Source organism: Ceratotherium simum, chromosome 6 (genome assembly GCF_057802395.1).
Source record: "Ceratotherium simum simum isolate JZ-2026a chromosome 6, ASM5780239v1, whole genome shotgun sequence".
Classification (NCBI taxonomy): Eukaryota; Metazoa; Chordata; class Mammalia; order Perissodactyla; family Rhinocerotidae; genus Ceratotherium; species Ceratotherium simum.
The window spans coordinates 19,138,564-19,165,211 of record NC_141905.1 but is presented as its reverse complement, the minus strand read 5'-3'; the positions used below and the strand labels follow the sequence as shown (position 1 = coordinate 19,165,211).

Here is a 26,648-nt window from a genome sequence, read left to right as displayed (position 1 = left end):
AGTTGTCTCAAATCCTTTTTGGAATAAGATCCACTATAAAGAGTAAATTAATGAACTAACAAATGAAGGACTGGAGTGAGTGAATGCATGAATCTCACAGCATCTACTCCTCAATTACTGAGTAGATACTGCAGATCAAGAACTTGTACTAATCTCACATCTGCCCAGGCTGATATTTTCTCCGTTGGGATAAACAAAGGAAGCAATCTATGCTTCATTGTCATCACTGCAGAAAATCCTGAAAGAGGTGAATTGAGGAATGAAAAAACCTTCTGTCCAAATCTCTTCTGTCAGGCATGAATTCCTCTTCTAGAATGTGGTTGGTTAGACTCTAAAAAGATCACAGTCCCAGATATCTCTCACCTTTGCATTAACCTGCACACTCACGAGAAGAGTTAATCACTTCTGGAGACCTGAGCAGCAGGATGGAAGACTGTCTGGATGGGGCCTTAGTGGGTATTAAAGGGGAGGGAAGAAGGACTACAGGTGTACAGATACACCACATTCATTCATGGATGGTAGTATATGCACCAAACCAGAGGGTGACGTGGGGGACCTGACTCATGTCCTCAAAGGAGGGTACTAAAACACTGCAGAGGTTGAAGTGGCTCAGGGGCCAACATCATACTTGACCCCATCTCCTCCTCACTACCAGCCTTGGGAGGACGTTCTAGACTGCGTAGGAATTAACTTGTCCTCACATGTTAACTCCCTGAGAGCTGGTCTAACCACACATTGTTGCTTCTCCTCTACACTGATCGATGAGCTCAAACAGCCTCTCTGTGCACTGGCACCTGCCCTACTGATATTGGGCATAATAAACTCACGTGATCACCTCTCCTAAATTTGGTTTTCTCTTCCAGGAATGAGCACAGATTCCTGGAAGGATTTTACCCACACAATGCTGAGGAGGCCAAGTCCCATTTTGCACTTAGATCTGTGGATCTCAAGCTACTCTCTGACTGCAGCTTGTATGCACTTAAGCCAAAGCAGCAGGGAAACCTTTTTATATCCAAGTATGTTCCAACATAGCTCTCACTGTGGAGCTCCATGGTGGGTAGATGGAGGGATCTTTTAAAAGGGCAATTCTTTTTGTCCCAAATTATCGACCCTAATATCTAACTGGACAAACCCTCTACAATGTATGGTATGTTCCTGCCCGATAAACTGCAATCCTGTGCATCTCAAATCATAGTTGTACCAAAAAAGCAGCAGAATTTAGGCATGGCCATTCCATGATTACTATGATATTCTGGGGATGGGGACCAATTAGCTATCCCTGGTTACAAAAGTTTATGGAATCCTAATTCTTTCAAGCAGAGTTGAAGTCAGAAGGAATATTCTTTTGCCAGATTTAGATAATTCCCAATAGGTTGACACAAGAATGTGTTTCAGAACTCCTTCTTATTTTACCCAAATAACTTGACAGCATTTGTTGATGATTTAGATATAAGACCCCTCCACTGAAAGCAACAAAACAAAGCATTCCTTAATATTCAAGTTAAAGGGTTTTAGGAAAGCAAAGTGGTGAAGGGCAGACTCTGGAGTCTGGCAGCCTCATTGGGATTCCAGCGCCACCACTTTCTAAGACACTCTGAACTGGTTTCTTAAACCCTCAGTGCCTCAGTTTCCTCATCTGTAAAATGGAGGTCAAAATAGGGCCATCCTCAAAAGTCCATTGTGAGGATTAAACGAAATAATGCATGTAAAGCTATTATTATCCAAACTGTTGTGATTATCATTATTCTCAGAAACAATCATCAATTTAACATCATCTAATTTCTGTCAAGAGGAACTACATATTAAATTTTCTAAAATGGAAGTCATCACTTTCTGTAGACATCTTTGCACTTTTAATTGACAGTTAGCTACCAAGCTTCCATACCAAGAAGTTTACTCATTCAGTTACCAAGAGATATATTTTGCAAAAAGTTTATCTTGGAAAGTATACAAACACATAAATCCCTCCAAGTTAGCTCTGCAATGGCTACAACTATTAAAACTAAAGAATCTTTGTATAAAGAAACAGGCAATTAGTTAAGTTTGGTTTTTTAAAGTTTCAGGCCGAAATTATGTTCCATGGAGCTTTCAGGATGTTGCCTCATCCTCCCTCTCCAGGTTCAAGAGGACCCAGCATTACTTCTTGAGAATCCTGCTGCATGCACGGGGGATGCCTCAGACCACCTCTGTAAGGTGGGAGCGTGCTCTTCTACTCCTCTAGACAGTGCACTTGTTGGGCAGCACCGTTTCCATCAGAGGAGGTCATCTCAACCCAACGGCCTGTCTGGACCATGATCTGCACTAAGTGGTACCACACGTCCTCATCAGCCAGAACTCACTGCCACTCAGCACCTGCACAAAGCTCATGAGAGGAATAGTACTCATGGGACTTCGCCTGAGGTGTGTGCAATCCACCCAGTCTTCTTTAAAATGCATCCATAGATTAAGACACGGCAACCTTAGAAAACAATAGACCTGGACTATATTTTGTCATTTCTTTGGAAATTATTTTGATGAATTTATTTTGCCACTGCTATGTTTTGAGGAATAGCATATGAAACAGACCTATAAGGTGTTTTTGGGAAATTTAGGCACTGCAACCTTATTCCATGTGACAGAGTAAACACGGTTTCATAAAATGTTATGGCATTGATTTGACTACAGTATTCCAGAAGATTATTATTGATTCTTTGAAGAATACTCGGGAAGTTGTAAGCATGATCAATATGAATGTTTACGAGGCACTTCCAAAAATCTGAGGCACTCTATTGATTTTACATTTGAATCTCACTAGTAAATGATAATTTAAGTGATAACTATGTGTTTTCTTAAAAACCAGTGACTCCATGTCTGAATGATTTGCACATGCTATCTTCCATCATAGAAAACGTAACACAATCCACTTTGTTTACAAGTAAGATCTATACCAATACTGGTATCAAAAACATCCCTCCCCAGTCGTTTAATTAAAACCAGAAAACCTGAAAGAAACAAAAATAGATACTATTTATCCTTAAATTTTTTTGTTCAAATGAACCACCTCCTGATATAAACATAAACTAAAGACAAAAAGTATTTAAAAATACTTGATTTGACTTAAAAACAGCAACCAATAAAATAACACCAAATATAATAAGGACCTAGGCTTGTTTCCAATCCATTAGGAAGGTTCTTGTAAGATTATCCTTCATAATTATCATTCATCGGGTGAGATCTCAGAAGAATAAACCAATTTACCACGTCTGTACCAACATTATCTATTTTAAGCATATCATTTATACAGAATAGATATACTTTTTTCACTATGATTTCTTAAAAGTAGTTCTGAGCACTCAGGCCACTGGTCTTTAGCCCAGATGTATGTAAGAATCACTATGGGAGGAAAATATGCAGATGCTTTGGTCAATTCCAGGTCTCTTACATTAGAATACTGCAGAGTGGGGCCAGAGAATCTCTATGTTTAACAAGCTGACTGTGAAGTAAAATTCAAGCTAAGAACTACCAATTTATAGACTTTGTGTTCTTTTTAAGATGGGGGTTAGACAGGGGGTGGGGATGTAAATGTTTAATACACAGACTAGTTTTTTTGCCTTTAGGAGGGCACGCCCTACAGTTTTCATGGGTTCTACCACTCGCTCACAACTCACACTCATGTACCCCGCCTGGGTCCAGTAGGCAGCTCAACTGGAAACCACTGTTTTAAGATGATAAAGGGAAATAACCTTTGCTGAGGGCCAGGAGCTTGCATAGGTGTTTTGCATAATTTCTGCTATTTATTCTTCATAACTACACAGTGAAGCAGGTACTACAGTCATGAGCCACATAACGACGTTTCAGTCAATGGCGGACCGCATAGACAACGGTGCTCCCATGACATTGTTACCAGATAGCCTAGGTGTGTAGTAGGCAATACCATCTAGGTTTGTGTGAATATACTCTATGATGCTTGCACAAGGACGAAATTACTTAAGGACACATTTCTCAGAATGGATCCCCATTGTTAAGTGACACATGACTGTTATTACCCTCAATTTTAAGAGAAGGAATTGAAGACTCAAAAATAAAATACCTCATACAAAACACCATGACGCGCAGTAGAGCTGGATTCTAACTCAGGTCAAAAACCCACTCTTTCACCAATACGCCACACGGCACAGTCTTTGAGTGACGGTTATTTCCTAAGAAAGAGTCTGAGAGCAGGCATAAAGAGGAAAAGCAGGCCTGGTCAGAAACAGCCTCGGGATTCGCAGCCCTGTGTATGGCCTTGTGAAATCACCAAAGCAAGTGTCAACTCTTTGTCCCTGCGGCAGTGGATGTTTCCAAGATCTTAGACGTGAAGAAATGTTTTACCACTACAACAATTCCTTCTGCTGGAAAAGAACTGAGAGGCCGTATCACCCACCTCCAAGGCTGGTATCAGTTAAGCCACGGTTCCAGCGGGGGCTGGATGCAGTTTTTAAGGGGAAAATTGAAGAAATGTGTAATCTGTGATTTTGAACTGCTAGATATTTCACTTTTTCAAAATGGAAAGAAGGCAATTATTTCTTACAGAAAGTACCTCAGTGAAGACAGTGGGAAATACAATTAGGAAAAAAAGGATAATTATGAGGTTTAGAAATAAGAACTGGAAAACAAAGATATTTTGGGAAAAAATGCTCTGTTGAAATAAACCTATGAGAATGAAAAATCAGGAATTACTGACTCACCTGTAACACACATTTTCAGTACATGGATTATGCACTTTGACTATGACAAAGACGTGTTGAAAGTGGGACCGGATGCTCTTTGGAGTGAAAGGAAGTGCTCCAGGCTCTTGGAAGACAATGGTCACGATGTCATTTCCTATGTGCCTTTTCCTCAGAAGCTGCAGTCAGGAAAGTGAACATACACACACAGAGTTACAAACAAGATTTTTCTGAGAAAACAAAATATGTAATTACATACAATTCACTCATCTTTCCATTTAAAGGCCTTAGTTAGAAGAGCAGAGTCATTCTTTGGAATCTAGTGCTGCTAAACATGGCACAGCAAAAGCAAAATGGGCTTCGTCCAAAAGACCTATGGAAAGAACTTTAAGTCTGAATATTTAAGTTCATCTCTTTTACTTTAAAATTTAACTTGTGTTCTCTCTCCTATTCATCTTTATCTTTTTTACCCTAAAATAATAGCCCATTAGAGCTCAAAATGCTTTAAGGAATTTTATGGTTTAAGTTCTTCAACTTAAAAGGAGGAGACAGAATCCAAGAGAGGATACAGGTTTACTCAAGTCCTACACTAGTGTGTTACGGGGCCTTAGCCTGAGTCTTGTGCTCCCGTAGTAACATGCATTTCTGCAACAAAAATATAGAAGACTGCTATTTTGGTGGCTAATATATTCAAACTAACTAACTGAAATCTGGCCTTTTAAATGTAATTCAGAAATACAGAATTCAGATTAACAAATGGAAAATCCAATAATATGTAATCTTATAAATTACAAATGTGGCAGGATAGAAGGAATCCCAGAACAGTAACATTTTAACAACACCTTTACTTCTGATGTTCCTCCTGCCACGAATGCCCCCTTCACCCCAGGTTTCTCCTAGACAACTCAGGTCTCTGCTTAGGTATCATCTCACCTGGAAGAAACTTCCTCGGTCCTCCACTCACAAACCCAGGCCTATTTCTATGACATTAGTGTTGTTGTATTCTACACTAATTGTTGGTTTACTTCTCCAGCAGCACGTCACAAGCTTCATGAGGGCCGGGGATGTATCTTATTGACTTCTGATTGCCTAGTTTCTCACGGCCTGCCCAGGACATAGCAGACACCTAATATACACTTGCTAAATGAATAAACAAATGATACAAATATATAATCATAGCCCCCTAACACTGTGCATTAAAACTGTGACCACCTCTGAATACATGCTGATAAATCCATACACAAGGCACTCTGTAAATTTATGCAGTAAAGCCATAGTATCTATGCTCACAAAGTCTCTGATCTTCAGTTTTAATAGACATAATAATCTTTCTATGAGTTGGTGATGTCACTGCAAGGATGGGATAATCTCAGGTAGTAAATCTCTCCTTACTACCAATAACAAAGGCAACAAGCTTGCTCTTAAATTTATTTGGCACCTACAGAAAACACCTCACTGTACAGAGCACTAGGTTCAACTTTTAAAACCTTTTAAACCCAGATACAAAAAGGACTTCATTGACAGGCCCCTGACTTGTGATTTAGCATGATAAAAGGACTGAAAAAGTGGGAATGAGATGTTCACTCTTCCAGAGTTCTCTACACGGCAGTTAAATTGTTGATTCATATGCTGGAAAACTCCTATTTAAATCTGCATGGTTAAAGTTATAAACACACAAAAATCATCTTACTTTCTGAAGTTTTGAAAAATACATTGATATACATTAATACAGACTCAATGAACCATCTGTAGTTTTAAAGATGTTTGCTAGATATTTAAGTAATGTGTGCCATTTCAGATGCAGGTAAAAAAAATTAGTAGCAAACTAGGTCATATTCACTGTTTTATCATTTGCCCATACTATAGTGGACACAGATGTTAACCACAATAAATATTTCATATAAAGAAAGAAAACAGAAGCAAGGACAAGTATCCAAAACAAACATCAACAGACAAGCTGGAAATTGTACTAGGCTAAGATATTCTTCCCTCATTTCCCCCCAAATTGAAATACACGATTCACATGTACTGGAACAGGACAAGGGAAATTCAGGAACAAATGAAGAGTTAAAAAAAATCCTAAAATACCTAACACTGTGTCCAACACATTTGTTGCACACAGAACACAATAGCTCATACTGTACTTTACTCAATATCCTTGAAACACAGGGATTCTCAGACTAACGATCAGAAGATGGAGCTCACAACGGCCAAGGCCACACGGGGAACCCTGCAGCTCCTCCTTCCTGAGTGACTGCTGTGTGACACCTCATGGCCGGTCCTCTTGAGCACACTCACAGTGCAGGACGGACTCATTAGTCAGCACTTTGTTGCTGCTGCCACTGCAACAGCAAATCGGACGGCTCTTCCTATCCATTCTCTCTTCTTCTGGAAGGAAGACATTGGGTCCAATTCTATACTTCACCACAGGAATATTTAAGGCACAAGTTAAAGGAAACTTTAAAACTAGTTTCCTTGACCACATGCCAAACCTCTTTTGTCCCTTTCTAAGCACATTCTTTTGCTCTGTAAAATGGGCCAAAAATGTTTTTAAAAGTATAATGAATTTAACCATGGTCACAAAATGCACTTTGTAGAGACAATAAAGTGTGTGTGGGGGGCAAGGAGATTTATTAAGAGTAAAATCTAAAGCTCTTTATAGGAGAACAAAATAAGAAAAATAACACCTGTCCGTTAACAGGATGCTTGAATTGTTTGGAGACTAAACATCTGGAAAGTTAACAGAAACATTATTCATAGTTTTTTAACATTCTTTCAAACATTAAGTAACCTAAGTAATTTCTTGCACTTCTTATATAAAGGTAAATGTTTTCTTTAGTAGTTAGTTAACGTCTTTTTCTAACTGGTCCAGAACAGGTGTACCAGCACAACGCAGAGGCAGGTCCCAGGATCACCAGGATGCTACCACCACCGGTGTTTCAGGCATTAAAGGAACACACCTCCTTGGCCTGTCTAGCCTCTCCTTTCTAGACATGTGATGCTCCTAATACTTTTCTAGTGCCAAGAGCGCCCATTTAGTGTCTTCAACCACAAGAGTGAGTTAATAAATATTGTATCGGACAGATTTCGATTCTACTAAATTTCAAAAACTTGATTCAAGCTGTGAAACAGGAACAAGCTCCTGCTGTGACAAGGAAAGTGACAATGTGCTTCTTCATCCAATTCCATGGCAGAAAGCATGCCGACACTACAGAAGTAGCAACCCTTAGGTTCACTCTCAATTCCTTAAACAAACTTCAGAGTTTCACGGGGCCAGTTTGAACTCGGTGCAACAATCAAAAGTGAGAGAAAACAAACAACGGTCAGGCAGCCACCTCGGATCAAAAGGAACACAAAAGGGACACAGGTCCGATCTACTAGCCTCTAAGCAAATAGGTTCATTCATTAAGTTCGTTTTTTTTTTAACCTAGCAAAAGAGAAAAACAGCATTATGCACCTAATTCTGGACGGGAGGGGGGAAGCAGGCTGCACAATATGAAAGAGAAGCAGTCAGGATGTGGTTCAGAGTTTCTAAGAGTCAGAGTCAGTGAAGAGAAAGCTTAACTTGAAACTGGAGAAGGCAGATCTCCAGAGAGAGTCTCGTCTTAAAAAGCAAATATGTGAAAATTAGCATGATTTCAAAGAGAAAACACTGCATCATTTAATGACTATCTTACAAGTTCTGAAATTCAAAGAGATGAGCTCAGAACTGAGCAAAAAATTAAACGTATCCCCATAAAAAAAACCAATCACAAGTTCTGGATCTCAGTCTTTAGGTTGGAATCTAAAAGTCCTGTCAGTAGGAGCAGGGCTGACAAAGACTCCTTGGACCTGATCCTTTCCACCTCTCCGACCTTTATTTATCACCCCCCCTTCCCTTCTAGAATTCTAGACCGCCACCTGTCCCTCCAACACGCCAACCCGTTTCTGCTGCGGGTTCTTGGCACTTGCTAGTCCCTTGCTTGGGAAGCTTCTCCCCCTTACACAGACGCCGAGCTTCTCCTCCTTCAGAGACCTTCCTAATTTTGCTTGTGTGCACACACAACACACGAAAATGCACGTGCACACACAAACACACACAACACACCCCCTCATGTACTCTATACTCAAGAGTGTGCACCAGTGGTTAGAATTTTGCTTTGATTTCTAAGAGATATCTAGAGTTTCCTGTGGAGAGACATGGAAAAAGTGAACATAGAATAGCAGTCTGAATAATAAGAAAGGGAGGGAAACCTACACATGCCACCACATAAATACAAAACCTTTACACTGAGAGAAGGAAAGTCTTGCCCACCCACGCCCTATAAAAGAAGCAAAGGCTAGTTAATCACTCTTAGATCAGCAAGATCACATCAAATTTAATTACTATTTCAAGGATTTATTGCTGATTTATAATTTCATATAACCAACAAAAATATTACATAAAATATTTAATATAAAATAGTATACAAAATATTTAATATAAAATAATACATAAAATATTTTACCAATAGCAATAGTAAACGTACAAACAAGCAAAGCTGAATATTTTGCAAACAGAGAAACAGAAATAAACCAAGAATACGGATTTTTAATGCTTTAATAACAAAGTGAGGATAAGAACAGGATTATGAAGATATAAGTATTTCTCTTCTGACACTGGGCAATACCTACACATTCTAAGCAATAAATCTTATTATTTGGAATAAGCATACAACTCCTATTTAGGGTCTGGGAATAAAGCTCATCATGGAAAGCAGAATAAGCATTTTATTCTTCCAAAATATTCCATATTATTATTTATAGGTGAACTCAAGTGTAGTCATGACCTGCTCGAACAGCACTTAATGAGGCAGATTCCTCCAGTATTTGAATGGTTCCTTAGCAGTACCAGTTAGGGACTTAGGAGTGTACCCTAACCCTTTAAGGCAGAGTCGGCCATCTATCTAAATTACAGGGAGGAGTGGTTCCAGCCTGTCACACCTAAGGAGCTGTGTCTCCGTTACCTCTGCAGACGTCAAGCCCCTCACTAGGCTGAGACCAGCATTCTTCAAATGGAATCTCAGAACCCTAGGGGCCTGGTCTTATTCCTTAGGGAACTAACTCAGTGGGGCTCGGATACCCTTCCAAGCAGAGCAGCTCTAATTTTATGCATGTGTTAAAAAAAAAAAAGCTTACTAAGTACCAGGCACCATGCTACCCTTATCTGTTTTACACATTTAGTTTGAAGAAAAGGTTTCTCTGCCAAAGTGAAGTCTGAAGCTAATTTGTGGAGTTTTGTCCACTGATAACATCCCCTGATAGCTTAACTATGATTTGTCTACAGGACAGTCAGAAGGGAAGCTCATGGAGAGACAGCCCTGGGAAAAGTGGACTGACTGCCAAACAGGCCCCGGGAGACCGGGACTTCACAGAAGAGGGAAAACACTCCAGGAGCGGGGTTTCTTATCATTCCCTGGGTCTGGCTAGGTTTTCTTTGCAAGAGTCAGACATTCCAGAGATTGAACTCTTCTGCAACTGTGGTGAACTCCCTAAAGACTTTTAATACATCTTGGAATCAGCTTTCAGCTTGATTTACTACAAGAACAAACACAAGAAATTAGATCTGATGTGGACGAGTCTGGACCGGTTAAACAGTCACAAATATCCTAACGCTAATGAGGCCAAGGTTACAGGCACAATTCACGTACAGGCCAGTTACCTTTGCTAAGTTCTGTGGCCTCAAGCTGCAGTCATGAACCTGGCTGGTCATCCCAGACATTTATGCCCTTGGTATTAAGACAATTTGTGGGCATGGGTGGGGTGGGTGAGAGATATGGAAAGAGTCAGTACAACCTATAACAAGTTTGGAAAATATATATTCCCAGACTGCAGTGGCATCATTTCTCTACGAATAAAATATTCTGATGACTACTCATGATTAGCAAAATATTAAATGTCAAAGTAAAATTAGTTTTCTAAAATTATTGATAAATTAGTCCCTTACTTTCTTAACTATTCAGGACTGAGCTTTTCATAATAGATCATTAGGATTGGGAACAGGAACATAAAATGCAAATTAAGTCATCTAAAATACTCATGCTCTATGTCTAATAAATTATAAAATAAAATAACAACTAAAACTTATTGAGCACACACTGTGCCAGGCACTATTTTAAGTGCTTTCTATGTATTAACTGATCTAATTCTAACTACCATCTAAGAAAAGTTCATTAAGTCATTCGACAAATGTTTATTGACTGCTTACCATGTTCTGGGTATGGTTCTAAGCACATAAGGACACCTCTGTGAAGAAAAGAGATAAAGCCCCTGCCCTTAGGGATAAAGAAAACTAAAGCAAAGAAAACTTTGCCCCAGGTCACAAAGCTAGTAGCTGGGACTTAATGCCACGGGTTCTCATTCAAGTTAACAGAAACAGAAAGCAACCAAATAATTCTTTAGGCTACAGAGTTCGTAATGTATAGTTTCAATTTACAGGGATTTTTTTTTTTTTTTAATCTCCAGTTCAAGAAGTTTAAAACACTCATCCACCCCGCTACCCATCCCCCATCCCTCCATCCACATTTTTGTGTGTAGGACCTTTCAAGGATAGTTAGAGTGAAAAAAAGTCAGGTACAGAGAACTCATAAACCCACAAATTTTTTTTTTTTTGATGGTTCTTGCAAAGCATGTCAAATTTTACTCATGGTACAAAAGTAAAGTGCCACACCAGTAGAGAAAAACATACAGTGCACAGCTCCTCCTTAAAACCAGAACAGCCAAGTGAAAAGTCAGTACGGATTCTTATTTTTTACTTAAAAAAAAAAAAGTCTAAGATACACACCGGAAATTGAACTACTATGTTTTTTCTTCTTTCTAGAGATGTGACACCCATGTTTTCTGGCCAGTAATGTTCTATCAAACATCGTACTAAACCAATGTACTAAATCAAAGCAGATAGATGACAGTGAAGCTGTTTGCTCTCCTACTCGTGCTGAGCTAGACAGTGGAACACCATATTGGTAGGAAGATTTTGACAGGAGGAGGAACTGCAGAGCCCCCACTCCAACAGAAACTCTAAGGAACTGATTTATACAGGAAGATAAACCCACAAATTTTAATTATCTTACAGCTAAAAAGGAATGAGGGAAGCCAGTTTTGAGTTCTGGTGACAGTCAAGTCAAGCAGACTTCTAAATTCCAGAGGATGCCATATGAGAAAGGACAGGGCCAATTCAGTGTGGAGTCCAACGAGTCAAATAATTACAGAGCTGGAGGGCTTTGTGGTTTGAACACTCAATGACTGGGGTCAAAAGGCACTGGCTCTACTTCTGCTAATGTCCTGACAGATTTTCTTGGCCTGAGTAAGAAGCCCTATCAGTTTTCCAAGTAACTCCTCACACAGAGTTTAATTACTGAATGATTCACAAGTATCTGTTGGACAACTGCTTGGGTCTAACTAAATTAAGCTTCTTAATATCTACTGAATCTAGCTTGCATTACTCCAGATAAATTTTTTAAGAGCTAGAAATCCTTTAGGCTAAAAGATACATAAATATATACATGAGATTAGTGATTGTAACCCCATCTCATAAAAAACATACAGATATGAGATCTGTATGTACATATGACAGATCTTCTGAAGAATTCTGATTCCTAGAAAACACTGCAGAAAATTCAGGAAGGACAAGGGATTGAGGTTAAGTATTAGATAGAAAATGGTAAGGAAATTCAGCTAGCAACTTACCATGAGAAGAAAAACAAAAAGAGGAGCTGCTGCCCTGAACGTGAAGAGCCAGGTTGGGAAATCAAGGGCCTGCTTTCTCATCCTGGCTATAGGATCTAAGGTGGTTCTCGTAACTAGTGACGGGGACAGGGCAAGTGGCTTCTTTTTTGGAAAAATGCATATTTTGACAACTTTCACTGGATTTCATGAGTACAAGCTAAAAATTCTCTTCAACAATTAAGTTTCATTCATTCAACGAATACTTATTGAGCAAAGGAGGGCAGTTAAGTGACATCAGGAGAACTAAGTTTCCTAAGCACGAACACAAACTTTGTTTTAACTCCTGATTTAACCCAAATATAATCAAACCCCTAAAATTAAAGCATGTGATGAAGGAGTTATAAGATCCTTTCTTATAGTATTCTCTATAAATAAGTTATCAACCCACATGCAGAAACCTAAGTTCAGGTTACACAGTTGTCCTATTTATAATTAACACATTTGACATTGGCTTCCCTTAAGATTTTGCCTAGTAAGCAATAAAGGTACCTGTAGAAGAGTTTCTAAGTTTTATAACGAAAAAGTACAATAAAACTTGTACAATAATACTCCCATTTAAAGCCCAAATACTTCCAAATGATAAAAGAGTCAAAGGTTATTAATGCCATTCAAGAAACAAGAAATAAACCCAATGATTCTTTGCAAATTCTAAATGCACTAACACCATCAACGGGCTGACCTCAGATGTGGTCCTTGCTGTAAAGGAGAAAGGCGGAGGACGTACCTGCTGCCTGTTGTTGGGCATGTGGGGAAGCATGGTGGACACGTGGAACATGAGTTCGTAATCTTTGTACGTGGTGTAGAGGGAGTGAGTTCCCGTAGAATCGGCTAAACACAAAGATTGATGACAAAAACAAGTTAGGCAACTGCAAAATTAGCAATTTCACACTTAGAAGGTCCTTATAACAAAAAGCAATCCAACTGAAAAAAACAAACCAGCCAACTATAAATGACCAGCATCTTGGTGGTCACCCTGCTCTTTCTGTACATGGTTTCCACACTTTCCAACCCACACCCGTGGCCTGAGTGATTAGTTTTCTCCATATCTGCTCTTACCCATGTGCTTTCTGCTGAACTCATGGTTTCCCTCATTTCTTCTACCTTCTTGCCTTTGCAGTATGGATTCAGAGGACCCACTGTGGGCCAGGTGCTCCTGCCACAAGGAGTACAGGTGAGCAGAGGAGGAAGGCAGCTGGACAGATGGCCTGGTGTAGGTCTGCGTGCAGTGGTTTGAAGGGTATGAGCTACTCAGCAGTTATCCTTGCCCTGTCCTTGTGCGTGTGTGTTTACAGTTAATTCTTAGTTATTCTTGGGCACTTAATCTTCCAGAACTCAGCAAAATGAAACAGGATTGACTTAATATGGAAATGGGAACAAAAACTGTTAAAGATTTCATCCCCTGAATGATGTAATTAATTTTCTTCTCAACAGGCAATGCAATGATACAGTCATCTGACTCAGACTATGGAGAATGAATGTGATCTCACTGTATATTATGCATTGACACGTGTTAAGAACTATGACATCTGAACCCTGTCAATCATACAGTATTCATCTTTTGAAAAGAAGAGTGATTCCTTGCAAATTCAAAATCCATCTGTATTATCAACAGATAATCTCAGACTGAGAGTTTCAGACGCCTGAACCAACATGGCGACTATACAACATTTAAGTAATAATTTTAGGGTATAGTTTTGAACCATTCTGCTTTTGGATAAATAAAGACAAAAAGATAAATATAAAGTAAGATATAAACAGAATTCAGAACTGCCTTTCTTAATCGTTGACCTATATATAGGTTTATTTTTCTACCTTTTAAACAACAAGAAACAATACCATTCAATATCATTTAAAATAAAGTTTATTTCATTGTGTTTGTTGGGGAAACTCTAAGTAGTCCTCTTGGGTTAACCTTTTTTTAATGTAAAGATTTTAATTTTTACTTTAAAAACATTAAAACATTTAACCTACACGGGCCTTTATTATTTCCTTTCTGAATCCTGCAGTATGTTGTTCTTTCCAATATTCACATCTGACTCAGAAATAGTCCTGAAAATTCTCTAGAAAAAATATCACATACAGTTTTGCAGACTCTAGAAAGGTCATAATAGAAGGCAATTCCATCAATAAGGGGAGTATTTAAAATGTTTATATATGGATATGGAGAAACCAATTTGCAGATGGTCAGAGAGGACATTCATCTAATGAGCTCCATATTAACCAGTCCCAAAATAAAGGAATTTTCTCTTTTAACTATTCATTAAATGTATATTTGTTATTTTTCATAGGACTTCTTAGGAAGTAATGGTCCATTTCAATTGTCTTGGCTCAGGACCTTGACAGGGAATGTGGCTTTGGAAGTGAGCAAGTTCAGTCACAAGGGGACAATGAACGTTCTCTTCAATGAAGAACTGACTTGCTGATAACAATACTGAAAGTCAGAGGATGAAATAACCCAGCACATTCAATGACTCCCATCATGACACTCTGTTATTAGGACTGTTAAGATTCAGTAAGAGAAACGCTGACAGGTATTTAACAGTCTAGTCAACAGGTTTCAGATTCAGGGAATTGCAATGAAAAAAGAAAAACATATTTTGGGGAAAAAAACACTTTTAAAAATGTGAACATAATTTGTCTATTCCACGCAGTACTAAAAGATGAGCTTTTGAAATTAAATATTCTGAAAGTTTCTAACTCAAACATCAGATGGTAGTGGAGAAGGTGAACTGACAAGCTTGTTCAAGGGTTTGCTGAAAATACTTCTATTTGAAAAGAGATGTAGGGCCTTCAGGGTGGTCTCCAGTTTTACTCTACTCTGATTAGCAGAGCATCTCAGCGGTGCACATCCCCTGTGTTCCTACTCCATTTCGTCTTGTACTTAAGAGAGAAACAACCCATTTTAAAGCTGGAAGGGACATCCCAGATATTCTAGCCCAACAATCTGCATTTTTCTTGTGAAGAAAATGAGGCCCAGATCTGACCAAGGTCCTATGAGCAGACAGAGGTAAAACCAGATAGTACACAATTCTCCTGAATTTAAGAAAGAAGATTTGTTTTTGTCTGTTCGCCGAAAGACATAATTTTTATTTGACCATTCCATGAAACATAATTCTTAGAAACATCCTCTCTACTAAAGGAATGTCTTAGATTTCTCTGCATCTCACAGAATGCCTTGCTCACAAAAATGAAGATTTGTTGATTATTAGAATCAACATGTCAAAATCTTGCTCTTATGTTTTCATTTCCTTGAGCTAATGTGCTTACTACTACATCTGTAATGTATCAAGGACATCTTTGAGGTCATAAAAATTCAAAGCCAACGTCAATTCTACACATAGGAAAATATTTACATTATCTATATTGTAGTTTTATAGAAGGTACAGATCAGAAGTTCTTAAAATGTTTCCCTAATCAATCTCACTGAAAACAGATGACAGGCACACATAGTAAGGAGTCCATGTCAGGGGTGGTTTTCTAGGAAGGGGATCCCTAAGGGCAGCATGCCAGCACCTCTAAGGGGTGGATGGTATTTGTAGGTAATAGGAGTTTGCAAAGAAAAAAAGAAGAAAAATCAGAAAAGGTCTCATTGATCTTTTTAAAAATATGTGGATATTCATAGTGGGTGTCACGAGTTATTTGCTAATCTTTACATATTTGAGGCATGAGCAATAGGCATTCAACATAATAGTCAAATGCCAAGCCTGGCATGTGTGGAGGACACACAGGGGCCTATATGTGAGCTAATACCATCTCCAGGTCTTGTGATACAGCCTCTAAATGTAACTTTCAAAAATAGTATCAAAAAACCAGAACTGATTACAGGCACATGAAGATCTGGCACCACCCTGATCTAGGCAAGTATTAATGATGGTCCAAGGAGCGGATGCTGGGGGCAGGGAGGCTCGGGGCCTCAGGCTGCATCATTTCCCATCCTGGCTCAGCCACAGGCTGATGCTCCCACAGGGAAAAAGCTGCCCGTTCATCATTCCTACTAGGAGTGGGCTAGATGCTCCCAAATCTTCCAACTTTAGAGCCGATCTGCTCATCTCTTTTCATTAAAAGAGCAAGCAATTAATTGCTTAATAATAAGCAGAATTTTCCAAAATACAAAAATTACTCTCCTGGTATTTTAGGGGCTGATAACAGCACAAAAACAAAGATAAAATATTTAGAATTTATAAGGACCATAGGGAACATGATCCTTTATCTAAATGGAGATACAAGACAAATTCACACCTGGGATGGCATAAAGCCTGTTTTAAATCAGACAGTCAGTCTGGCACCTTAGAGCTAATACGTGCCCCACTTAAGGGGACCTGACCAAGCTCCTTGAAAGATAGGATGCATCAGCTTTCTAATCAATTCCTCAACTCCCCAGTTAACATCCTGAAACCAGAAATGAACAAAACAAGCCTGAGAGCATGGCAGCAGTGAGTGTGTTAATATTTTGTCTTTTAGAAATGAAGGCAGTGTTCGTCCTTGGTACACTGGAACAAGGGTGTAACAGAAGAGGTTAGGCTAAAAGAAAGAAGAAAATATTAAAAGATTCTTCACGAAACACTGGGTTATCTCTCTGCTGGTGTTACAAAGGGAAAAGAATTGACCTTTTGAGCTTATGTGAAACACATACCTCTTGAGAAATGTGCTTCCTTTGCTCATCTGAGGAAATCTAAATTCTATCCCAAATAAGCTTGCTAGGTTGCTTCTGGGGTCAAGAATAGTAGGACATGTGATGGCTCGCTTAGATTTATGCAGTGTATGCCTACCTTTGGAGAATTAAATTTGTGCACACACGCAAATATGAAGCTTACTTTTATTGTCTAGTTGAGCTCGATATTTACTAAATCCTTTCAGCCGTACTCTCTGGCCCAGAAGATCAAGGAATTCTTCAAAAGCTGGTCCCGCAGTCTCATTGTTGTACATCTCCTCCTCGGTGCTCTGGCCTGCTTTGCAATAAAGGATCCCAATCTTGTGCTGAAAGCTCAGCTGAAAGGTGGGAGAAATACAATTACTTGGCAACGAGTATCAGACAAGCTAACTTCCAGTAAAATTGAAACTATAGAAGCTTAGAATTCTGCTCTCAGGAAAGCATGCCAGGACGATTCTCATAAGCAAATAAGCAAAAGAGTAAGCAACTGTCATCGTACCAAATGCTACAAACACATAAACCCAGAAACCCCAAAATACAGCTGGAGAAACGTCAGCAACCCTAATATAAGGTATGGCCATGGCCATGTGGGATTTGTCAGGTTTCCTAATGGACAGACAGGTTCAAGCATCCACTTAAAAATACAACTGTGGCAATACTTAACCTTATACCCTCCATATAGTAATGAGCATTAACTTGCAAGTCAGAGAGAAAAAAAGGCCACAAACTTGTAAATGTTTTCCCTCTCTGGCTCTTAATGCTTTTTTTTTTTTTGTTATTTGAACATTTATGAAAATATGAAAGACTGTAATGAAAAAACAAATCAAATTAAGGTCCGGTAAGGAAAGAATCCCAATGGAAATTGTGATCTATGTATATAAATAATGTTTTGTTTTCATAAAAGTAACTTTGGCTGTACAATTACAGTCATTTCTACATTTCTATCTTGAAAAGAAAATATCTGCTAAATATACAATAGACCATAAAGAATTTTAAGAGCAGTTGAGGAGTTCCTGCTGTAACCCTATCTCACAGTCAGCCCCCTATCATGCTGGAAGCCTCAGAATGGCTTTCTCCCAAGGCCAGGGAGAAACAGCTTTCTTATCTCTCCCAAAGAGGAACTGCTTCTCACTCATGAAATCAGAGCACTTAATCTTACTACCAGCAATCTGAGCCTCAAAGACTGACAGATTATCAGACATCACCAATTCCAGAAGGGCACCAATCCATAACACGATTCACTTTTATTATCAAGCTGTAAAATAGAGCCTGTAATCAAAATTCATAGCTGACTATATCAGTAAAATAATGCAAAACGGTACTCCCCTTGAGCGGCAGTGATAAAAGCGGTCTCATCCACATTACCTAATGACAACATGCGATCCCAGAGAGGTAGGGAGCCACCTCCTCAGGGAATCTGAGCAGGCTGCAGGAAGCCCCTGGCTGCACGCTCGGATAAACTGAGAGCTGAGTGCTGAGCGGGTAGTCAACCACCAATGTATTCCAAGTGCATTTGACCTTGACTAAGCGTTATGGGGGATGTAAGAGGGAACATCACCTACTCACACTCTGACTGCAGGAGCTACCTATACTGATGGACCCCAGGGTGGTGGGCAGTGCACAGGCTGGGGCTCCTGCCAGAGCCACACGCTCCTCGATCACACAGTGAAGACGGTGATCCGTGCCCTTAGTGTGGGCACACGAGACGCTGTGCGTAAGCTATTTTATACTCTGGTATTATGAGTTTTATTGATCTACTTAGGTAGAATCAAGAAAAAACACATTTCCATTCATCCAGAGATTGAGGAATAAATGTTTCTGATCAACTCAACTATCCAAATAAATGAGATACCACATTTACTACAAATGGACCATCATCTTCAAAAAAAAAATTAAGTATAATTCAAAAAAAAAATTAAGTATAATAAAAAAGGCTAATATTATTTCATTATAAACACTAATTGCTCCTGAGTGACTCAGAAGACATTTCAGGATCTTAAAGCACAGTAGGGAAACAGATATGATTAGCAATTATTGCCACAAATATTGATGACCTTAGAAAATGTCAAATTAATCCTCTAACATGGCCTCAAAATGACGGCTTCACATCCTTGATGTCATGTTAGTCTGACTTCTCTTTCACTGTTAGAAGAGGATTTCAGCTCTCTTCAGTTTTGAGGCCCTGGCCTTAGCAAGAGTCCATCAGAAATACTGTGGAATGATTAGCGCTGGCACATGTCCCACAGGCCTGAACGTCCATGCATCCCAGCACCCACCGCTTCCTCTGCACCCAGTGGAGACTGTCAGACCGTCATCCATATCCTGGGAGCTCGCTCTGTCCTGGGGCTGCCGTCCCTGTTTACCCATCCTCTGTTGCTGTCACCCCTCAGAACACTACCATGTGCCAACACCATCTGGCCACTTCATCTGGTGCCATCCTGCCTCCACTGCCCCCTGGCCACATCTGCAGCTTGTCCCAGTCTGCCCTGGCCTCCCAGCAGGAAACTCCTTCCTCTTTTCATGCCCACCTCTTCGGGGGAAGAGACCCAGAGCAGAGCCGTCTGGGACCCCAGAGTTTGGGCTGTGTGGCCTCATGCTGGTCAAGCAGAGCCCTCATTGGACTGGACAATTTCTCTCTGATTCCTGAGCCTTGTGGACTTGATATTCCCTTGTGGACTCTTGTTCAGGTAAAGAGAACTGAAATCCCCTGGGACTCTGCTGACCGCAGTGCTGTCCACCACACACCCCTTTCCTCCCAGCCATGAGACAAACCAGCTGGTGTCTAGATCCTAACCATGAACAGGATTTGTGTTTCTATCCAAGAAGCCCCTGGGCCCGTGGGAATTAGACAGTGTGGCTAAAATAGATTTCAAAGCCCCCAGCTGTCTTAGGACAGCCACCAGAGCTCTGGCTCCAGTGCAAACGCCCTGTTACACACACAAACACACACACACACACGCAGATGGGGTATGGCACAGCACCACACAAGTTTACCTCTCACAGGCACTCTCCAGCTCTGTCTCTTTGATCAGTTTGCTAGTGGAGAGGAGGCCACAAAATGGAACTTAAGAGAGAGAACTATCTCCAGTGACTTAGAATAAACAATTGTGGCTTATTTACTACAATGGCCGTGATTCCACTAGAACAATAACAGAATGAAACATTCAGTGAAGACATATCTCTTACTCGAGTCTCTTACAAACCTCGTGAAACAATTGAACCACTCCTCCTCCTGTGATAAATCAGGAAGCCAGCAACATACTCTTCGGCCTGATTGTGACACAAGGCAAAGGAGAGGCTCCAGCTCCCCAGTGTACTAGCATCCCCAATTCTCTCAGAACAAGGGATTTGTTTCTAAGCCCTTTACACCTCAGTCTGAACCTAATCACTCGCCCATTCCACTGACCTTTATTTAACCGTTCTGACCTGAATCATAGCCAGTCCCACAGTCCTGGGGTGGAACCAGCGTCGGGCTGTTGCAAACTAAAAAGACTCGCTTGTCAAAACTCCCTACCACGTCAGTGCTGAGAACTGGACGTGCAGACACACTGCACAGACAGGCAGACCATCCACACACGTCTCCTGTGCTTCCTGGACAGGACAAAAACTGACTGTTCTACTCCCATCGCCAGAAGCCTCGTCATTATTTAAATCGAAATAGTTAAATAATAAATTATTTAAATATTAGACTTATTAAATTATTAAATAGTAGACCTAGGTAATAATTTAATTTAATAATTTAATTATACCTATAATTTAAATAATATTTAAATAGTAGACCTGCGTGAGTCTGTTGGAAGCAAACCTGATATGTAAGTAAACATGTATACCTGGGGTGAAGGGACAAGGGGAGAAGGGGGCAGCTGGACATAAGAACAAATTAATCATTCTGCCAAAGATGCCACACTATTCTAAGACAGTGAGCTGTCATAATTTATCGGAATATTTCTTTTAAAAGTCAACCTATATCACTTTATAATTTGCCTTTTATATAAATTAGGATAGGCTTTATAAAAAGGAAACTTGGATTTTGTAAGTTGAGAAGTGAATTTATATGGATAAAGTAACAAAACTTTCAAAGTCCTGCTAAATAATTACTTTCCTTATAATTGTCCATAGCATGGAGTCTTCCTCCTCAAAACCTCTCCCCAAACTTAAAGAATGGAACCGAGCAGTCGTCTCCCACTACTAACGTGTCTTGTACAGAGCCGACATGCTCAGTGACTGTGTCAAGCCAGGATGGATTACTAACTCCAAGAAAGCAGAAACTGACACTACATCCTTTACATATTTTTTCAAGATTAAAACCCATCAAGAACAGTAACATATAATTGGCCCATCCCCTCCCCGGGCAGTGAATAGAAACAGCACTACCTGGAATAAACTCTCAAACCCCCTAACAGGTTGGTGGGGACTTTTCAGGATCCTCTAGAAAAAGCTGTTCAATCTCTTTTAGAGATGAAAAGAAATAGCATCTCTTCTTCACGTAATATGGGGATTCGATACTATTAAGAGTTATGGGGAGTTAAAAATGCCGTATTGTACACCATTAAGAAAGAATACCAAAGTCAAACAAATATAATCTCAAAAGAAAAAATACATGAAATACAGCTAGAGCAATACAATGCAGTGGTTTGCTTAAAAGCAGAACCCAATATTCAAAGTTAATTCCTTGACATCAGATTGTAAATGGGTGTTCAATAAAAGTACTTAAAATGTTTAATTTAAAAAATTGTATGGTATACCTTCTGGATTTATTCTGCTATACAGATATTCTAAATACATGCTTCACTTTGTGAAGAGACAGTCAATAGCAGCTGGCAAACATCTCTCAGGGTCTTGAGAACTTTAGGATTCAGGCTTGGGGAAAATGGGCTATCTATAGAATCTTCTACAGCAGCAGAGGGGACAAATACCTCATCCACAAGGCACCTGCTGTGCAGCAAGTACAGGGATATATTTCAAAAGGAGAGCCAACATATACTAGAAACACAAAAGGACAAAGAACTATCACATGGGTGGCAACTTCTCTTCACGGACTCTCCCACGACATGAAAATGAGTGCTGCTCCTCCAATCAATCTTGCTTGAACTCTGAGTAATTGAACCAGCACAGACACATCCTCTCTATCCCTCCATGATAACACAGTTTCCTCAATTGCTTCATGGACATTTCATGCATTCCATACCCTTTACCAGTTAATGGTCACGGTAAAACTATTCTGTGTATCACATGATTTTAGAAGTCAACTGCTCAAGTCTAGGGTTTTGGTTTGGTTTAGTTGCCGTTTTTAATATGTCATTCTTGAGACAGAGAGATCTCAGCATTATTCATTCTGAACGTTACGGTGCCTGCTTCCTTTAACTCATAATGCAGTGTTAACTTGTTAGACAGACCAATTACAATTTCATCACTTTCAGAATTCCAGCCATGTGAGTATCAAATAGTCCACCAACATACTACAATGAGTATTATTGGGTCAACCAAAAAATACCTCATATTCCCTCCAAAATATGCAGAAGAATTTTCCTTGGGATATTCTGGAAATATACATCACTACTGTTTTTGTTTTTTTTTTTTTTGTTAAGCATGCATTTAAAAACAAATCTACTCATTTAAAATAAATTGCATACATTTGGGCACCTACCTCTCAGTTTCCCCTATAAGTTATCTTGCATGTGAAACTTAAAAGACCTCTTTCCATCTTCTGGGCCACCATCCCAATCCTGTCCATCATTAATTCTCTCCTGGTTGATGTCAGTAGTCACATAATTGAGCTCCAGGCCACCATCAGTCTCCATCTTCACCAGCCTGTCCAATTCCCTTCTACCACAATAATCTTCCTAAAACACAGCTCTGATAATGCCACGTCCCACTGGAGAAACTGCCATGGCTCCCTACTGCCTCCCGAATCAAGTGCATGCTCCTCAGCTAGCATTCAAGGTCTCGTATGCTCTAGCCTCAATATGCTTTGTTTTTTTTTCAAACTCCCAATCTCTCTATGTGTACCCCTTTCTTATAAAGAAACAAGTCATGGTTCCTAAAACAGCAACTGCTCAGATCTCCCTCTTGGAATTCTACCCAAGTCAAAAGGCCCAGTTACAACAGCACCTCCTTCAGGAGATTTGCCCTGCCAGATGTTACTCTTCTTCCTTTCCCCAAGCACTCACTGCACTGATGCCTCTCCAAGACCCATTACCATATTCTGCCCTGTAGAGACCTCTGTGCTCCTGGTCTTACTGTCCCCATGGGCTAGGGACTAGGTCTTAGTCAGCGTCAACCTTCTTAATGCATGCTGTTCACTCCCAATCTGTTAGTATGATGCTTTACATACAGTAGACAATAAATGTTAGCTCAGGGAAAGGGTCAACGGGAGTCTTTTAAATCCTGGAAAGAAATATCAGCGACCTCTAATAATCACGAATCAAAAGTGCTCTTGCTAGCTGGGACATAACCAAAACCTTGGTAAAAACAACACAAGCCACAACTCAGCAGGGGGTGTATTACACTATAAAGGCATCATGTTCCTTAACTAGTATAGAATCATATTTGGGAAAAACTAGAGAGAAAATGCTTCAAGGCATTAAAAATAAATGACCTTAAAAGAAAGATGGATGGAAAAAAAACCAAAACATTTAGAAACACAGACAGAAAGTCACGCACAAACTTAGAGTCTCACACATTATACACACCCCTTGTTCATCAAGCTTGAGCAGTTGCTCCGAGACCTTGGGTGAGTTCGAAGCCTGTCTCAGGCACTGAATGCTTAGCTCTGGAATGACATATTCCAGAACTTCTTTGAGAGGTAGTCCTCGTGCGGTACCATGCCTAGCCGTAGAGGGTATAGCATCTTCTAAAATTGCTCCTCTCAGCGTTGTAAGCTGCAGGGGCAAAATATAAGACTTCAATTAATATTATGAAAGAGGAAGAAAGTTAAGTCTCTTCTCCGAGTGGAGCAGAAGAGACTAAAGTTCTCAATCTGAAGAGGCAAAACCAACACTCAAATAGTCTTTAAACAACAAAAGTATACAGGTATCAGGAACAAGCCAGGCAGGGCTGAAATAATCAGATATGTGCCTAAAGAATGAGAAGGAGTGAGATAAAGCAATCTTACAGGAAATAAAGACATTCCTTTAACTCTTGGAACCAACGTGAGAAGGACATTGAGGAGAAATTAGGGATTATGAGGCTGGGCCTGGCCATAATCACTTTCCTCCCATCCTTCCCTTTTCTTTTTCCTATTTCCCTATTTCTCGACATCATCTTCTCTTCTGCTACTCCCTTCTCTTCTTCTATTTAACTTTCCAGTGCTGACAATTCCCAAAGCTGAATGAGGAGATCAGTGACACCAAGGGGCAGGGTGACTCAGGGCTGAGAAGACTACCACTTCATTCTGCCTCATGATTTGTGATATGTCCTCAAATATGTCATGAAAGCATGGCATCACCATTCTGACACATGCCTCAGATCTAATATGATGAGAGAAGAAACCCCCAGTACCGGAAATCAGGAGACCTGGTTCTAATCCCATCCCTCCCACTCTGGGAAGAGAGTTGTTAGCATAATAACAAAGCAGTTGTGGCGATGGTGGTAACAACCATGCCTGATGTTTGCATAATGCTCTGTAACACCACTGTCCAACAGAACTTTCTGCAGTGATGACAGTGTCCTCTATCTGCACTGTCTAATATGGGAGCCACTAGCCACATGTGGCTACTGAGCACTTGATGTGTGACTAGTATGACTGAGGAACTACATTTTTAATTTTATTTAATTACTTTAAATTTAAATGGCCACATGTGGCTGATGGCTACTGAACTGGACAGTGCAGATCTATAACTTAAAACATGTCACTTCAAGAGAGGGGCTTTATCTCATATTTATCCAGCAGAGATCCCAGATCACTGGAGCACCCGAGCACTGGGCAAGATGCATGGTGGTGCGCACGCTCATGCAGACTGCAGGGGACTAGCGAAGGGCTCTCTTTTCTCTCTCTGATCTGAAAGTAGTCAACCAAACTATACATTCTGGAATACTTGCCAAATATAATCCCCTCTAATTAAAATGGGTCAAGAGAATAAAACCTAAAGTGCCGGCCAGATCTAATTCTTTATATAAATCAGTATCTCTACGTATTTGGCTATACATATCATGCCATTTGCATAACAATCTCACTTTTCACTTGAAGCAAGACACGCAAGGAACTAATCTGGGTCCGTGATGTAATGAAGTGTGGGGAGGCAGAGTTACTATACTGGCAAAAACACTAAGAAACAGTCACCCCATTGCAGGTTGCCTGATTTTCTGCATTAGATTTTAAAATCATTTTTAAGATCTGATATAAATTGTATAGTCTAGCCCCAAAACCTTGCATTCTTATCATTTTGTCCTTTCTATCATGTAAGGTGGCAGTAAAATCATTGTCACTTAACATCCATGAAAGGTTTTCAAATTTTTTATTTGGAATAAAATACTGCAGGCCCTTTCAATGATCTTAAATATTGCAACCATTAACATTAAAAAATAAACGCAATACCTTATCTGAAACAACCTAAAGCAGTAACATCAAAGGCTTCAGCTCAGGACAATAACAACACATTACCTCACTCGTCCTGAAAGCCACTCGGTAGTTGAACTGGGACCCTTCTTTCTCCTTGGCATCTTCCACCTTCTCTCTCCGGATGCTGAGTGCCACAGGGCCAAGGTTTTCATCTATTCCAAAGTAGTTCTGGTGCTCTATAACGGAAGAGAGGGGTGGCATCAAAGAAAGAACAAAGCACAGGATGGCTATCTTTTACCCGTGTATCAAATCTCTGAAGAAATGTCACCCTGCTCTGTGTACACGATTCTCCCAACTGCGTTTGATCAGAATTTTTTGTTTCCGAATCAGATGTACTTTTACATCTCATTTTCTATTACTTCCTTCTCTCATTCTGCTTTCTACCAGCTCACAAGCAGCAAGAGCCCTCCTCCCCTCTGCCTGCCCCAAAGCTGTGATTTTGGTTATTAGGTGAACAGCACCATGGGAAAGAGTGTGTGGTCATTCTTGGAAATTGTCAAAAGAGGAGCCTAGCTACTTGAAGAACCATTACTGAACAGTTTTCTCCCATCTTGGAAGGGCACCTTCTTTGATGGAATGAGGGTACTAGAGGTGACCTAACTAGCCACTCAGACTAGCCAGATTAATCTGGCAAACTGGAGTGGCAAAGATCACCCTTTCATTACAACATCACTAAAGCACCTAACAGTCTAAAGCAAAACTTGGCAACAGACAGAAAACACTCATTGCTGAGGTCAAATTATATCTACTAATACTATAACTTAGTTTACTATGTTAGCAGCTAATCATTTCTTTCACATAAAATCACTAGTCCTGATGGATCTAAACTCACACAATCTCACAGTAGGAAGGGACCCATGAGGCCCTCCTGTCCATCTAGGACAGGAACTCCTGAGGACACTCTTCCTAAGAGTCTCTTATTCATACACTCAACAATTATGTGCCAGGCACTGTCTCGCAGTGGGGTCACAGTCCAGAAAAAATCCCCACCCATGAAAAATATTCTAGT

General features: G+C 40.0%; 1 protein-coding gene across 5 annotated transcripts in view; it reads right to left on the bottom strand.

Moving 5' to 3' along the window:
- The window catches only part of SIPA1L2 (signal induced proliferation associated 1 like 2), a 217,569-nt gene that overhangs the window by 62,576 nt on the left and 128,345 nt on the right, over positions 1 to 26,648 (bottom strand). For all 5 annotated transcript variants that reach the window (XM_087431941.1, XM_087431939.1, XM_087431943.1 and 2 more), the window contains 5 exons: positions 25,682 to 25,815; positions 23,772 to 23,960; positions 17,243 to 17,417; positions 13,153 to 13,256; positions 4,707 to 4,864 (listed from right to left, as the gene is read on the bottom strand). In XM_087431941.1, coding sequence (XP_087288067.1) covers positions 4,707 to 4,864; positions 13,153 to 13,256; positions 17,243 to 17,417; positions 23,772 to 23,960; positions 25,682 to 25,815 — 760 coding nt within the window. The remainder of the gene's footprint in view (positions 1 to 4,706; positions 4,865 to 13,152; positions 13,257 to 17,242; positions 17,418 to 23,771; positions 23,961 to 25,681; positions 25,816 to 26,648) is intronic.